Below are 15,115 nucleotides of genomic sequence, written 5' to 3'. Positions count from 1 at the left end.
AGCAACACATTAACTTCACTGACTAATAAAGAACAGTAAAAACTGAGGTCAAAGTGAAAACACTCACCTGTGATGGAAGTTCATTTAATGCAGTAGCTCAGAGCTGCCTCTTTTATAGAGGGTGGGATTGCCTGTGCCAGTGATGATTAAGGACAGGGTTTGCATATTTCTTTGTAACTACAGCTTAGAAAATACAGGATACATTGTGATGTTGTACCAATTGAATTGATTTGATTTGACTTGATTTGATTTGATTGTAATCTTGGATGTAATGTGGACAATGTGTCTGTTTGAATTTAAATCATGATTAAATGCTTTCATAAGGCATGTTACCTATGACCCAAGTCTCCATTCAGTTCCTCAAAATAGGAATTGCAGCACAGAGCAAAGAGTTGCTGAAATTGGACTTTCAAAAATTGCTATGGGAGAACATGAAAATATTCCAGTCAACAAAATAAGGCTCATGGAAGCATGAATGTCAAATTACTTAGCGAGAAAGAAGCAGGTGCTTATGCATTTCTGCTCTAAGACATGACAGTAATGGCCAAATTCAATTATTAATTTCATAGTGCAGAATTTTAAGCAAGGCTGACGTTGGGATTTGTTTTGAACATCTTTCCTTAAATGAATGGACAGCTTTGGAGGTTGGTTTTGAAAAGTCTTCCAAAATCCATTGGTGTTCAGTTTCAGGACCCTTGAGTTCACCCCTAAATGACACTTATGTAAGCGTTGTAGTTGTATACACATGTTTATTAAATAAAAAAATGCATCCTTAATACAAACACATAGGTTGCACTGATATCATTTCCATGAAATGTATAGATATGTGCTCTTTTTGACCTTATAAATGAAAGTTGGAGCACAGTATTTATGGATTTTAAATTGCATTACTGTTTGTGAGCAATGTCAGATAAATTCAAAAACCTTAGTTTTGGAAATGTCCCCAAATGTTTGTAGTTTACAGTTACAGGGGACTGGCACATCTCATATTCCTGTAATAAAAGTTTAGACAGGTACTATCCATATCATTCAATCATCTGTTGGATAACTCCCTAAACGGACATTAAAACAGTTGGCAACTCCTTTGAGATCAGGACCAAAATAAATGTATCTTCTCCAGTTACTACATTTGATACGAAGGAGGTGACATCTATTAAAGTACCACTATAAGTGCCATAGAAAGTCTTAAGGGGTCAGGTCATTTATGGCCTTTTTGAGTCAAAGTGGCATCCACACATATTCACATTGAAACACTAAACCCCTACCCCATACTGATTTGAGCAGGTGGTGTCCATGTGACTGACACTAGTATTTTCAACCATTGAGTAAAGTTATTTACTCCTGATATTGATTACATCATTTAAGTAAGATTTTTATCAATTCTAAGAATGAATATACAGTGTGTTCAGAATGTATTCAGACCCTTTTACTTTAAAGGGGTGCTGGTGTAACAATGTTTGTATGTGCCTGTGTGTGTGTGTGTGTGATTGTATGTGTGTGTAAGAGACACATATGACAGCTATGGAATGAGGGATTTTAGCATTTACCAGCTACCAAGAAGCCTTTGTCTGCTGTAAATACATTTTGAGTTCATCCAGGGAGTTTGTTATGTTTGTAATAAAACAACCTGGATGATCAACAAATGTTAATATTGTTTGTGTGAAAAGATGATCACTTATTTGGACCCATTTGTTGTACATTCTGGATTCTGCTATGAAATGAAATCTGCTGAGGCCCAAGATGGAAAATGCCAGGTCAAGTTTTAATTTGAGCCTTTTTCTTAAGCATTGTTTTTTTAAATGTTGGAATTACAACATATGTTTCCTTATAATAATTAATAAGAAGAAGAAGAATTGATCATGGTGGAATGACCTTTCAGGCTGCTTAGTGGTCTATGGTCCTAAGAGTGTGTCTAGGAGATTACAGCAGTAGATTCATCTCCTTCCACTCCCATTGTCACTTGCATTTGGCTGTCATTGCTTCACCCCATTGTTTTTTGTCATTTTCTCCAATGGTAGTTGCAGAGTAGAGACTTCTGGACAATTTTCACCTACTTACAGGGTGCATGGAGTGAAAAAGTCTGAGGAAAATGTTCATACTATACTGCAAGTGTTGCTAGACTCTGCTCCAGCCACCTTCAAAAGGCTGCTCAATCATGTGCTGCGGAGCTGCCTCGTAGACTGCTGCATAGTGTGCCTGGATGACATAGTCATCTATTCTAGGAGCTCATCGTGGACTTCAGGAGGAAGAAACCAACATCCAGCCACTGCTCGTAGGCGGGACCTGTGTGGAGAGGTTCTCTGACTTCTGCTTCCTGGGAGTCAACATCATGGAGGACCTGACATGGGGCGTCCACACTACTGAGCTAGTGAAGAAGGCCCAGGAGAGACTTTACTTCCCGAGAGTTCTCAGGAGGAACAACATCCCCCAAAATCTTCCGGTGTCCTTCTACTGCTGCTCAATTGAGAGCATTCTGTCATACTGTCTCTGTGTGTGGTTTTCAAGCTGCACTGTGGCACAGAGGAAAAAGTTCCAGGGGGTCACAAAGGCAGCACAGAAAATCATCGGCTGCCCTCTCCCCTCTCAAAAACTTCACAGTTCCCGCTGCCTCAAAAAGGCCAAAACCATCGTACAGGACTCATCACACCCCAGTCATACACTGTTCAAACTCATACAGGTCCATGAAAACTACAACAAACAGACTACAAAACAGTTTTTATCCAACAGCCATAAGTGCATTTAATAGTGCTACTGAAGCATAGTTCTCACCACTTATCTTTGTCAATAGGGCTATGTGCAATTTTGGAAGGTGGATGTCTGTATGGGTGGGTCTCCTATGTGTTTTTAGCAATAATATGCATACAGTAGTTTTAATTTATGTATTTATTTATGCATATACTACCTCAAATAGATGTTTTGCACTGAACAATGACTGCACTTAATTTCGTTGTATCTGTTAAAGTGACAATAAAGATATTATATTCTATTCTAAAGACATCAGTGCCACAAACCTAAATTCCTGGGTCATGTAGTGAGTATGGATGTAGATGGGGGATATCCGGCAAAGACAGAGGCGCTTCATGACTACCGGGTAGAGGAACCCGTCCCTAACTTTTCAAGGATTGCAGAGCCTCTTAACGCTTTGAAAAGGAAAGGAGCTGTGTTTCGGTGGATGGCGACAGGAATTTTAACTTCCTAAATATCATGAGGTTTTTAGTAACATGCTGCAAATACTCTACCATATGATATTACAAGGCTAATTGCTCTACTTCGTTTCGGACGGATTTCTCTGGTCAACAAAATAAATTATTCATCTGAAAGGAAGTGACAGGATTCAGGATAATGATGAAAGGTATCGTCTTTATTGTAAAGAAACCCCCACCATGGTTCATATTTTATGAACTCTGTTGAAAGGCCTAAAGGATGATGACACTTACTCAGCAGAATCAGACTAAAAAAAGAGGGATAAAAATCAAGTATTATTATTTGGGTATCATATAAGATGTGATATTGATCCACAGTGTCATCAGTGAACGTTCACAGCATCAAATTCTTTTAAAAACAAACATACCTTTCCAGTGTCACGGCTCTTGACTCTCAGCTTGTTGACCTGGGACTCAGCAATGTCAGCACGCTCCTGAGCTTCCTCAAACTCATGCTGAACCTTCCTGAGCCTGGACATGTGGCTGTTGGCCTGCTCCTCCTGTTAAGTGTTTAGAGGTATGTTGGCATAGTTACAAGACAGTTAATAGTGATGTTATTATTAAATCAGCTGTCAATGATGTGCCACATTATGTATTTGACTTACAGCCTCCTCAGCCTGTCTCTTGTAAGATTTCACTTTAAGCTGCAGCTTGTCCACCAGATCCTGAAGTCTGTTCACATTCTTCTTGTCCTCCTCAGTCTGTACAGATACAAGTTTATACAGTATGTGAAGAAGACTAGAGAATGAATTAAAGGTTAGGGGAGATTTTCAGTACAGCTTACCTGGTATGTCAGCTCCTTCACTCTCCTCTCATATTTGCGAACTCCTTTTATAGCATCAGCTCCACGTCTCTGCTCCGCCTCAACTTCACTCTCCAGCTCACGTACCTGTAATGTGATGATAAAAATCATCGAAAATGTCTGAAAAGCTGAATTTATTTATCTATTAACGCATTAAAAGTGCAGTTTACATGAAACTCAAATATTATAAGCATGTAAAGCATATACAGTGCATACCCTGGACTCCAGTTTCTGGAGCTGCTTCTTGCCACCCTTCATGGCGAGGTTCTCAGCCTCATCCAGACGGTGCTGGAGGTCCTTCACTGTGACCTCCAGGTTCTTCTTCATCCTCTCCAGGTGAGAACTGGTGTCCTGCTCCTTCTTCAGCTCCTCAGCCATCATGGCAGCCTGAAATAATGCACATTTTAGAAACATAATTTTTAGCCTTGATTTTAATTATAATAATTATTAATAATAATTAATGAAGTGTTAAAATATATTTCTTGAAGAAGAAAAAACATAAAAACATAACTCACATCAGTAATAGCCTTCTTGGCTTTCTCTTCAGCATTTCTTGATTCCTGAACAGCATCATCCACTTCACCTTGAACCTGGACGAGGTCAGACTCCAGCTTCTTCTTGGTGTTCATAAGACTGGTGTTCTGAATTTCACCAAGAATAGACAGTGTTAATTGGTATGTGTCTCACATCTTTGATTGGATAACATTTTCGTGAATTAACAAAAACACACCTGAGAGTGAAGCAGTCCAACACGCTCACTAGCATCAACCAACTCCTGCTCAGCCACTTTGCGTCCTCTCTCTGTCTGATCCAGAGCTGCTCTCAGCTCCTCGATCTCAGCCACCATCAGGCCATTTCTGCGCTCCACCATGGCAACCTGCTCCTTCATGTCTTCCTGTCCTCTGACAGCATCATCAAGGTGCAGTTGGGCATCCTGACATTGAACAGAGAAAAAGAAAATTTATGTAATTTCCCTTTGATTATGAGGAAAAAATACATTTAGTTATGAAACAAATCTTACCTTGAGTTGTCCCTGGACATTCCTCAGTTGTTTCTGGGCCTCAGCAGCCTGCCTGTTGGAATGGCTCAGCTGAATCTCCATCTCATTCAGGTCTCCCTCCATCTTCTTCTTGACTCTCAGGGCATCATTCCTGCTCCTGACCTCAGAATCAAGAGTGCTCTGCATGGAGTCAATCACCCTCTGGCTGTTCCTCTTGATCTGCTCCATCTCCTCATCCTTCTCTGCCAGCTTCCTGTCAACCTCACCTTTGATCTGGTTGAGCTCAAGCTGGACACGGAGAATTTTGGCCTCCTCATGCTCCAGTGTGCCCTTAAAAAGTCAAAAAAACAACAAAAGGTATTTTTTTTGCAGGAATAAATTCAAAATGAATACATGGTTACATTTTAACCATGTATTTTATCATAGTGGTTCAATAATGTCATCAAGATTTTACCTCAGCTTCCTCCAGTGCTGACTGAATTTCAGACTTCTCAGTCTCTACAGTCTTCTTGGCTTTCTCCAACTCATGGATACTCTTTCCAGTCTCACCAATCTGTTCAGTCAGGTCTGAGATCTCCTCTGTAGAACAACCAAAGTCAAATGTAGTTAGAACTGTATGTGCAGATTACATCTGGAAAATGTGTCAGTGCTTTTACAACCAAATAATGCTCACAGACTTCACTACTAGAGGGCAAAGAAGAACCCTTGCAATTACTATGACCATTACATTAAATACAGTAAGATTGGCATACGCTGCAGGTTCTTGTTCTCTCTCTTCATTGTCTCCAGATGATCCAGAGCCTCCTCATAAGAGTTCTTCATCTTGAACAGTTCAGTGCTGAGAGAACGAGCCTCCTTCTGAGCTCCCTCCAGCTCTGCCTGGCCCTCCTCATACTTCTGTTTCCATTCTGCAAGGACCTGGAATTGTATAGGTCATAATATCTTAATTCAGTGACTATTTATTAATTAAGGTGCTTGTTTCTCACCAAAAAACTGGTGTTGATTATTAGTTTAACCATTTACCTTATCAAAGTTCCTCTGCTTCTTGTCAAGGTTGGCAGCCAGAGCATTGGCTCTCTCAACATCAATCATGAGGTCCTCCACCTCACCCTGCAGCCTCTGCTTGGTCTTCTCCAGAGAGGCACACTTGGAGTTCACAGCCTCAATGGATTCCTCAGCATCCTGCAAGCGCTGGGCAAGCTTTTTCCTGTAGTGAAGAGGAATTATTTGAGCTTTAGTGAACAAAGATAGAAAAAATGGATTTATCTTTGGAACAGTAGAAAGGATTATATACTTGGACTCCTCCAGCTCCTCAGTGCGCTGGATAGCATCAGTCTCATATTTGGTTCTCCACTGAGCCACCTCACTGTTGGCCTTGGACATTCCTCTCTGTAGCTCAGCTTTGGCCTCCTGCTCCTCCTCAAACTGCTCTCTGAGCAGATCACAGTCATGGCGAGCTGACTGAACTGCATGGGCCAGGGCATTCTTGGCCTGTTGAACATGACAAAACATTAGTATCGTACCTATGAAGTGGAAGTACTTTTTTAAAAGTTTAATCACTTTGATGTAGCCATTTAGTTTTGAATCCTCAAGACTGTTTCTGCATCTATCATATTTGCTACTCATCATCATGTAACTTTTCATCATCTGTCAATAAATGTAATTCATAAAAGATTCACTTAGCAATAATAGCAGTATGCCTGTATGTTTTGCTGTGGGAATAGATTCTTGATACTTTGATCTTTTAAATCTTACTACAGTATTATGGTTCATATTATGAATGACTACATTTGAAAAAGAGAATATACCCCCTGTTGACATGTAATAACAACGCATGTGAACTTGTTTACCTTGACTTCCTCCTCAACGTGTCTCTTAAGCTCCTCAATCTGCTGAGTGAAGGCCTGTTTTCCTCTGGTCAGCTGGGAAACAAGAGCTTCCTTCTCTTCAAGCTGGCGGGAGAACTCACCTGAATGACAATGTATGAATGAGATCTTTTATTATTAATATTCTCATTAATAACTTCCATGAGAACTTTCTATTCCAGGACACTCACCATTCTCTGTCTGCAGTCTTGCCTTTTGTCCATTAATGTCGTTCAGCTGGCGAACATTCTCATCATTTTTGGCTTTGAGCTCACTCAACTGGTCCTCAACAGTTCTGCACATTTTTTCTAAGTTGCCCTGTCAACAACAAAACATGATGTTCGTTGAGTTTTTTTCTAAATGTACTGCTACTGCCATATTTATTGGTTAGAGGTCGTGTTTCTGAGCATAACGAAAGGCAAATACCTCATCTTTAAACAAATGACTCACTTTAGCTTTAGCAACAGCCTCCATGTTGCTGGAGAGATCATCAATCTCCATCTTGTACTCGCTCTTCTCCTTCTCCAGCTTCTGCTTGACACGCTGGAGGTTGTCGATCTGCTCTCCCAGCTCTGCAACACTGTCTGCCTGCTTCTTGCGGAGAGCTGATGCGGTTGCTTCATGCTGCAGGGTTGACTCTTCAAGATCCCGGCGCAACTTCTGGAACTCAGCTTCACGCTTCTTGCTCATCTCAATCTGAGCAGCTGTTGCTCCACCAGCCTCCTCGAGCCTCTCACTGATCTCCTCAAGCTCCCTGGAGAGGTCAGCCCTCTGCTTCTCAACCTTAGCCCGAGCAGCCCTCTCAGCCTCAATCTCTTCCTCCAGCTCCTCAATACGGGCCTAGATTTAAGGAAAGAAGGTTTATTGACTTGAATATAATGTGGTGTTTTTGATTTACTGAGTTTGATTTGCATGTATATAACATTGTATAGCTCCTCACCTGGAGCTCCTTGATCTTCTTCTGAAGCTGAGCACCAAGAGACTGTTCATCCTCAATCTTGCTGAGGAGCTGGCTGGTTTCAAATTCTTTCCTTGATGAGGATAAAAAGAAAGCTTTCACTGTCATAGTTTGTACTGTTGTTGGAGTGTAATGTTTAAGATGCTGAAAAGGTGATTAATAACCTAAATCAAAAACCTTACTTCTTGATTTTCTCATCAGATTGCTGTTTGTCATTCTCCAGATCCATGATGGATTCCTGGGCTAGTTTCAGATCTCCTTCAAGCTTCCTCTTGGCTCTCTCAAGGTCCATGCGGAGCTTCTTCTCTTGCTCCAGTGACCCCTCGAGCTATCACATGACAGTTAATGATAAATTATCTGAGGTATTCAAATGATAGTGTGTAATCACAAAGAAATATGATTTACATTATACATTATTTTGAATATTTCTCATGGAATGTCAATTAAAACACTAGGTACTTTACAAGAGAAACACACTATCGAAACAATTTTTTTCTTACATCGTCCACTTGCTGTTCCAGCTTTGTCTTGGCTTTGGTCAGAGTGTTGACTTTGTCTTCCTCTGCTTGGAGATCATCAAGTGTTTGCTGGTGGGCCTCTTGGAGGGCTTTCTTCTCCTTGGTTAACTTGGCAATAGACTCATCTTGAGATGCCATCTCCTCTGTCAGATTTTTCACCTAAATAGATTTCAAAGATACAGTATTTCCATCACATTATATTGATATGGTCTGTCTTTAAATTAATGTGGGTTTAAAATAATTCAAACCTTGTTTTCTGTGGCATGTTTCTCCTTCTCCACTTTAGCCAAAGTGAGCTCCAAGTCATCAATGTCTTTCTTCAGCTCAGAGCATTCGTCCTCCAGCTTCCTCTTCTTGGCAGTCAGCTCAGCATTGATTTCCTCTTCATCCTCCAGTCTCTCGGTTGTCTCTTTGAGTTTGGCCTCGAGTTGGATCTTGCTCTTAATGAGCCCTTCACATCTTTCCTCAGCATCAGAGAGGTTATCCACTTCCTATTGTACACAATGAACACACCATACATTTACAAAGATTGATATATTCTCTGGTATCAGAAGTCAGTGGCCTCTTCTTATCACACCTAGATATCTGATAATTTAGGCAACATGGTACAATTAGTGAAGCGTATATGAAATAAAATTGTACTTTCTTTGTTTTCTACTTACTGAAGCCACTTGGAGTTGCAGGTCATTCTTCTCCTGTACCAGGGAAACCATCTTCTCCTCCAGTTCCTTCTTCTTGGCAAGGGCAGTAGCCAGGTCTGTTTTCATCTTATCATAGTTCTCCTTCATCTGCTGCAGCTCCTTCTCAGTCTCGGCACTCTTCAGGAGAGGCTTGATCTTGAAGTAGAGATTCATCCATGGCCAGTTCTTAACATTCATGAATGAACGGATGTTGTACTGGATAGAGTAGATAGCTTCCCTGGAAAATGAGACACATGCAGAAAGTGTCATTTCTTCTGAAACATTATTCTATTGAACTTCTAGTTCTTACCATTTTAAAAATATATCTACTACATAATTGGACAATACAGTTTAGGGTCCAGTCAAATAATCCTACCTCCTCTCCCACATCTTAACAAACTCCTTCCTCATGACATATCCTCTGCAGAGAGCCTGAGTCATGGTCACCAGCGTAGCCAGTTTCTCATCTCTCATCTCCTCCAGGGTACCCAGCAGACCAGCTTTGAAGAACACCTATGTTGTCAAGTGGGGCAAATTAGTATTCAGTGCATATGGATATAATAGGACAACCACACAAGTAAATGCGTTAGTGCTGTCATTGAGGATGAACCTTTGTGTGTCCAAACTTGTACTGAGTGTGGTCCACATCAATGGAGCCCAGCAGCTTCTCTGAAGCTTTCTTGTTGTCAATGAACTGTCCCTCAGGGATGACACTGGCATTCAATACTTTGTATCTACAAGAGAAAATAACATTGTTCCTTTTATCTTCTGCCCACTTTTTCTCAGTGTTTATCATCCTAATACCTCTACAGAAATCAACTTGACTTGGTTATAATGAAAACTGCAGTCACCTCTGCTTGAAGTCACCATAGAGAATTCTGCTGGGGAAGCCCTTTCTGCAGATTCTGATGCCCTCCAGCACACCATTACACCTCAGCTGGTGGATGACCAAGAAGTTCTCCATAAGACCTGCACATTGCAAACTCATTGCATCAAAACATTTCTTTACATGACCATGTCACACACAGTGCACAAATCTGGGTTATGTGCTTCTTACCTGGGGTCTTTGTTTCATTGGGAATCAGACAGCGGACAAAGTGAGGGTGAGTGCTCCTCAAGTTGGTCATCAGCTTGCCCAAGTTCTCCTGTGGATGAGCATTACAAAATAATAGGTCATCGATATTTTAAGATCAGATTGTTAATTGTTGTCCAAAAATATGAAATAATACATACCCTGAAAAGAGCAGACACAGTCTGGAAGGAACCACCCTTCTTCTTGCCTCCCTTCTTGCCGCCACCAGAAGCCTCTATTTTGCAAAACATGACATTTTTATTAAAGGTACTGAATAATAATAATAATAATGATAATACATTGCAGTAAGTGGTTTATGTTTTCTTCCATGTTGAATGTGTATTTTTTAGTTTCAATTTCAATCAGCAGCCTGTTTTGCAAAATACTGAATGTTATTACTGGCATTGGATTACACAGCAGTAACTGTTGTAAACTTTTGTCTCTGGAATGTTGATTTCACTTTTTAAATTTTCCGAAATGAATATATTACCAAAGAGAAGTTACCAGTTTCTCAGGTGGTCAGACTCAATTGAAACAGACGCACCGATTTTTCACTACAAAGTCGCTGCACTGCCTGTAACTTTCCAGACCTCAATTTTCAGTAAGAAGCCATTAGCTATGAAAAAAGATGGCATCAATGCTCACTATAACAGTAGAACATAGGAGGTTAACACATCTGTACAGGGTACACAGAGTTTCTATATACTCTGCTCACTTTTCTTTCTTACCGTCAGCTCCAGGCATGGCTGCATACAGTAACGCCAGCAGTTTATTTGAAGATTTCTGGTAAAGCTGAACAACTGAATCATTCAGGGGGTCCTTGTTCTTGTCCAGCCAGCCATTGATATTGTATTCCACTGTGCCAGCATAGTGAACCAGGGCGAAGTGAGCTTCAGCCTTGCCCTTTCCAGGCTTTGGCTTCTCAAAGGCCTTGGTCTTGCCAAGATGCTGATCATGCAGCTTGTTCTTGAAAGTTGTGTCAGAGGCCTTGGGGAACATGCACTCCTCTTCAAGGATGGAGAAGATGCCCATTGGCTGAGAAGAATTTACATTTCATGGTGAGAAAAAAAAATCACCTGAAGAAGCAAACATTTGTATTTGAATGGAGAAATCTAACTTGTTTAACAAAGTGGTATGTTACCTTCTCAATAAGCTCAATGCAGGCAGCCAAGTCCATACCGAAGTCAATGAACTCCCAAATAATACCTTCCTTCTTGTACTCCTCTTGCTCCAGGACAAACATAGTGTGGTTGAAGAACTGTTGCAGTTTCTCATTGGTGAAGTTGATGCAGAGTTGCTCCAAGCTGTTGAACTGTAGTTATAGAAAAGCATTTAGTTTCATTCCAAAGTAAGTTTGAACTTTTGAATCTCTCAGAAAGGTTGATTTTCTAAAACTTACATCAAAGATCTCAAATCCAGCGATATCCAACACTCCAATGAAGAACTGTCTTGCCTGCTTTGTGTCCAGCATCTCATTGATACGGACCACCATCCACAAGAACATTTTCTCGTAGATGGATTTGCACAGAGCGCTGACAGAATTGTTGACCTAAATATAAGAATTTAAGTGTGGGGATTTATAAGTGTGATTTTTCTATTTGGAAATGTAAACATTTCCCTTTCCAAACACCCAAATTCCGTCTTTTTACCTGTGGGACGGTCTGACCTTTGGTCACCATCTCATTGCCGACCTTGACTCTTGGGTAGCACAGAGCTTTCAGCATATCAGCTGAGTTCAGGCCCAGGAGGTAGGCGATTTTATCAGCCTCTGATTGAGTGAAAAAAAACAAGTTATGAGAATTAATAAATGAAGGAATACTTTGTTTTCGGGTTTGGTCATTAACATGACCCATCCCTCATGGAATTATAAATACACACTGACTTGTGTAGTATCTTATACACCAGAAAGCTTACATGATAAGAGTGGATTATTTCAGAAATTACCCTCATTGCCATCTGGTTCAGCCTGCTCCTCACGCTGCTTCTGCTTGAATTTCATGCCGCCATGATGAATCACAGCTCCAGTCAGCTTGTAGATGCCCAATTTCTCCTCAGCGTTGAAACCCAAGATGTCAATAGCAGTCTGCAGTGTAAGTTAAGCAAAGTCATTGGTATGTTGAACATTTTCCCCTGTATACTATCTCTTTAACTAAATTGTTGTCTTACATCTGTTGCAATGAACTCCTCCACATCATCGATGCTTTTCACAGTGATTTCACCCTGACTGATCATTGGGTAGTCATAGGGGTTGGTGGTGATCAGAAGAGCCTCTAGAGGAGGACAGTAGAAGTACATAGTAGTGTTTGACGTTTTTTCTGATATTGTTTAAAGTCTTATTTAGAATTAGTGTAGTAACATACCCAAGAGCTCAGGCTTGTGGCCAGTCATCAGCTGGTAGAAGATATGGTAGCTCCTCTCAGCAGACAACTGGAAGGTGACACGAGACTTCTCCAGCAGATCTAAGTAGAAGAAATTTAAATTGCTAACTTTATCAGAGCCTAAATCATAATTTAAATGGATAGTAACAAATACCATGGTTGAAACTTACATGTTTCAATATCACATGAAGACAGCTTGCCAGTAGTGCCAAAGTGGATCCTGATAAATTTACCCTAGACAGCCAGATCATTAATATTATCTTTGTTTTTTGTATCTTAAATGTAGGAATGAAAAAGGTCTCAAGATGTTTCCTATAATACTTACAAAACGAGAGGAGTTGTCATTCCTCACAGTCTTGGCATTACCATAGGACTCCAACAGAGGGTTGGCCGCAACAATCTGGTCCTCAAGAGAGCCCTGCAAGAGAAGATTTGAATTACATGAGCTATACATTCAAATTAACTTTCCTCTGACAAACACTTTCATTCGTTCATTCCTTTTCTTTTCCGCTTTTTCCGTGAGGGTTGCGGGATGTTGCCGCTTTTTATCCCCCTGAGGGTTGCAGGGCTTACTGGGGCCAAATCCAGTTCTACTCATGGGCGAAGGCCAGGGTACACCCTGGATGAGTCACCAGCTCATTGCAGGACCCTTACTGATGGCAGTGGCTGCCCCACAGGGTGCCAACTGCACATCAGGAGCAATTCTGGGGTTCAGTATCTTTCTCAAGGATACTTCGGCATGTAGCTCAGTCCAACCCCAGGGGAGCCGGGGATTCGAACCAGCGAGTTCAATCAATGGTCCACCAGCTCTACCCACTGAGCTACAGCCGCCCCTACTTTCATTCGACACAACCAAATTCACCTTAATTTTGCTTTGTTGTTGCGGTGCATCAGACTTCTTAGCTCCAATAGCTGCAATTGTTGCAAAGTACTGGATGACACGCTTGGTGTTGACAGTCTTTCCAGCACCGGATTCTCCACTGGGGTACACGAGACATATTATCAAGATATTACTTCATTATCATTAAGTTAATAAAGTTATAGCACGATATGTGTTTTATACTCACGTAATCAGGACAGACTGGTTTTCACGATCTGAAACACAAACATAAATGCTTGACATGAGTTTTCCTTTTCTTTTAATAAATATCAATGGAAGATTTTACCTCTGCGTGTTTAGATTCTAACACCGATATTTTTATCTTACCAGTGAGCATGAACTGATAGCCATTGTCAGAGATGGAGAAGATGTGGGGTGGAGCCTCAATCCTCTTCTTGCCTCTGTATGCTTTTACACATGTAGTATCATACACAGGAAGCCACTTATAGGGATTCACGACAACGCAGAACAACCCAGAGTAGGTCTGAAATTGTAAAAAGCATAAACGTAGTGTGATTTTATTTTGATTTTGTTTGATTTCCATGTCGGTACACATACTTAATAAATATTTACATATACAATAAATTAGCATAGTGTGGAAACTCACGTAGATCATCCATGATGCATAACGCTCTTTGAGGTTATACAACACGCAAGGCTCATTGAGGTGGGTCATCATGGCCATGTCCTCAATTTTGTCATACTTGGGAGGGTTCCTGGGATGGATGTCCTCCTCTTTTACTGTGATGGACTGAACAGCAAATACAGTGTAATGTATTTAACTAAGAAATAATTTCAAACAGAAAAGTTCATCAAGTGGAACATATTGTTGTTCACAGAGTTAGTTTGAGCATAAAATACAGTGAGAAAAAAAAAGTTAACTGAATGTTTTACTAAGATATTGTTTTAAATGAATGTAAATCCTATCCTTGTATATATACGGTGTCTGAGATGGAAATCGATTAAGTAGTTTTGTTGAAAAAAATAAAATAGTGAATGACTTACTTTTCCACAGTCGGTTTCCACCGTGGCTTTTCCACCCTCTTTCTTTACAAGTTTACCCTTGAGGTACATCTCCGCAGGCTCAGCCACAAAAAAGGCAGTTTTGGCATCAAAAGGAGTGGTTTGTGCCTCAAGCCTCTCCCTCTCTGGCTTCCGGAGGTAAATGGCCGCCGGGCCATACTGCTCCATCTCTGCGTCTGTGCTCATGGTGGCACTTTAGTGGAGACTGAAAAATGAAGTCCACAATAGTGTCAACATATCGACATGACATAGCTATGGTCTTCTGCCCAGCTGATTGTGGAGATTTAAAGTTTTTATGGTGAAATCTTTTACCTCAGCTGGTTCCGAAAACAACTGAGCGTTGGCGTCTCTGGTGGAGTTGGGAGATCCTGTAAATACATGATTAGACATGAGTACAATAATTTGTTTCTGATTGTTTTTCTAATTTCACATTTTTTTCTGTGGAAATTTTGCCAATTGGGAAACAGATGAGGTAAAGATGGCAAAATGTTTATAGACTTACAAAATATATTCAAATTGTAATGAATTGAATCATTAAAGTCAAAGTCAATCATTAAACCATTAAAATACTTTTCAATTCAATTCAATTCAATTCAAAGAGCTTTATTGGCATGAGGTAACACCGTACATATTGCCAAAGCAAGCATTTGGAATTCAAAATAATAATAACAATAAAGGAGAACAATATTTACAATAAATGAGTTATACTGTATGTATAATATGTATAACTTATGAT

The 15,115-nt window shown here is 40.4% G+C and overlaps 1 protein-coding gene across 1 annotated transcript; it reads right to left on the bottom strand.

The window, feature by feature from the left end:
- Positions 1-3,433: 3,433 nt before the first annotated feature.
- On the bottom strand, positions 3,434-14,565 carry LOC115575699 (myosin heavy chain, fast skeletal muscle-like). Its single transcript, XM_030407938.1, has 39 exons — positions 14,362-14,565; positions 13,964-14,107; positions 13,684-13,840; positions 13,544-13,571; positions 13,339-13,456; positions 12,802-12,894; positions 12,647-12,710; positions 12,459-12,557; positions 12,265-12,368; positions 12,043-12,181; positions 11,748-11,866; positions 11,498-11,647; positions 11,240-11,410; positions 10,827-11,133; positions 10,260-10,333; positions 10,084-10,171; positions 9,878-9,995; positions 9,637-9,760; positions 9,403-9,539; positions 9,009-9,264; positions 8,595-8,837; positions 8,329-8,505; positions 8,011-8,156; positions 7,811-7,901; positions 7,321-7,710; positions 7,062-7,188; positions 6,856-6,974; positions 6,300-6,496; positions 6,029-6,212; positions 5,758-5,923; positions 5,460-5,584; positions 5,027-5,335; positions 4,736-4,939; positions 4,521-4,646; positions 4,222-4,392; positions 3,988-4,092; positions 3,809-3,904; positions 3,572-3,703; positions 3,434-3,451 (listed from the first exon to the last, which is right to left on the bottom strand). The coding sequence occupies exons 1-39, from the start codon at positions 14,563-14,565 to the stop codon at positions 3,434-3,436; spliced, it is 5,820 nt and encodes a 1,939-aa protein (XP_030263798.1).
- Between the last annotated feature and the right edge of the window lie 550 nt (positions 14,566-15,115).

The sequence above is a fragment of the Sparus aurata genome, chromosome 23, assembly GCF_900880675.1.
Source record: "Sparus aurata chromosome 23, fSpaAur1.1, whole genome shotgun sequence".
In the NCBI taxonomy this organism is placed as follows: Eukaryota; Metazoa; Chordata; class Actinopteri; order Spariformes; family Sparidae; genus Sparus; species Sparus aurata.
Note: the sequence above shows the minus strand (reverse complement) of the source record. Positions and strands in the feature narration are given on the sequence as shown.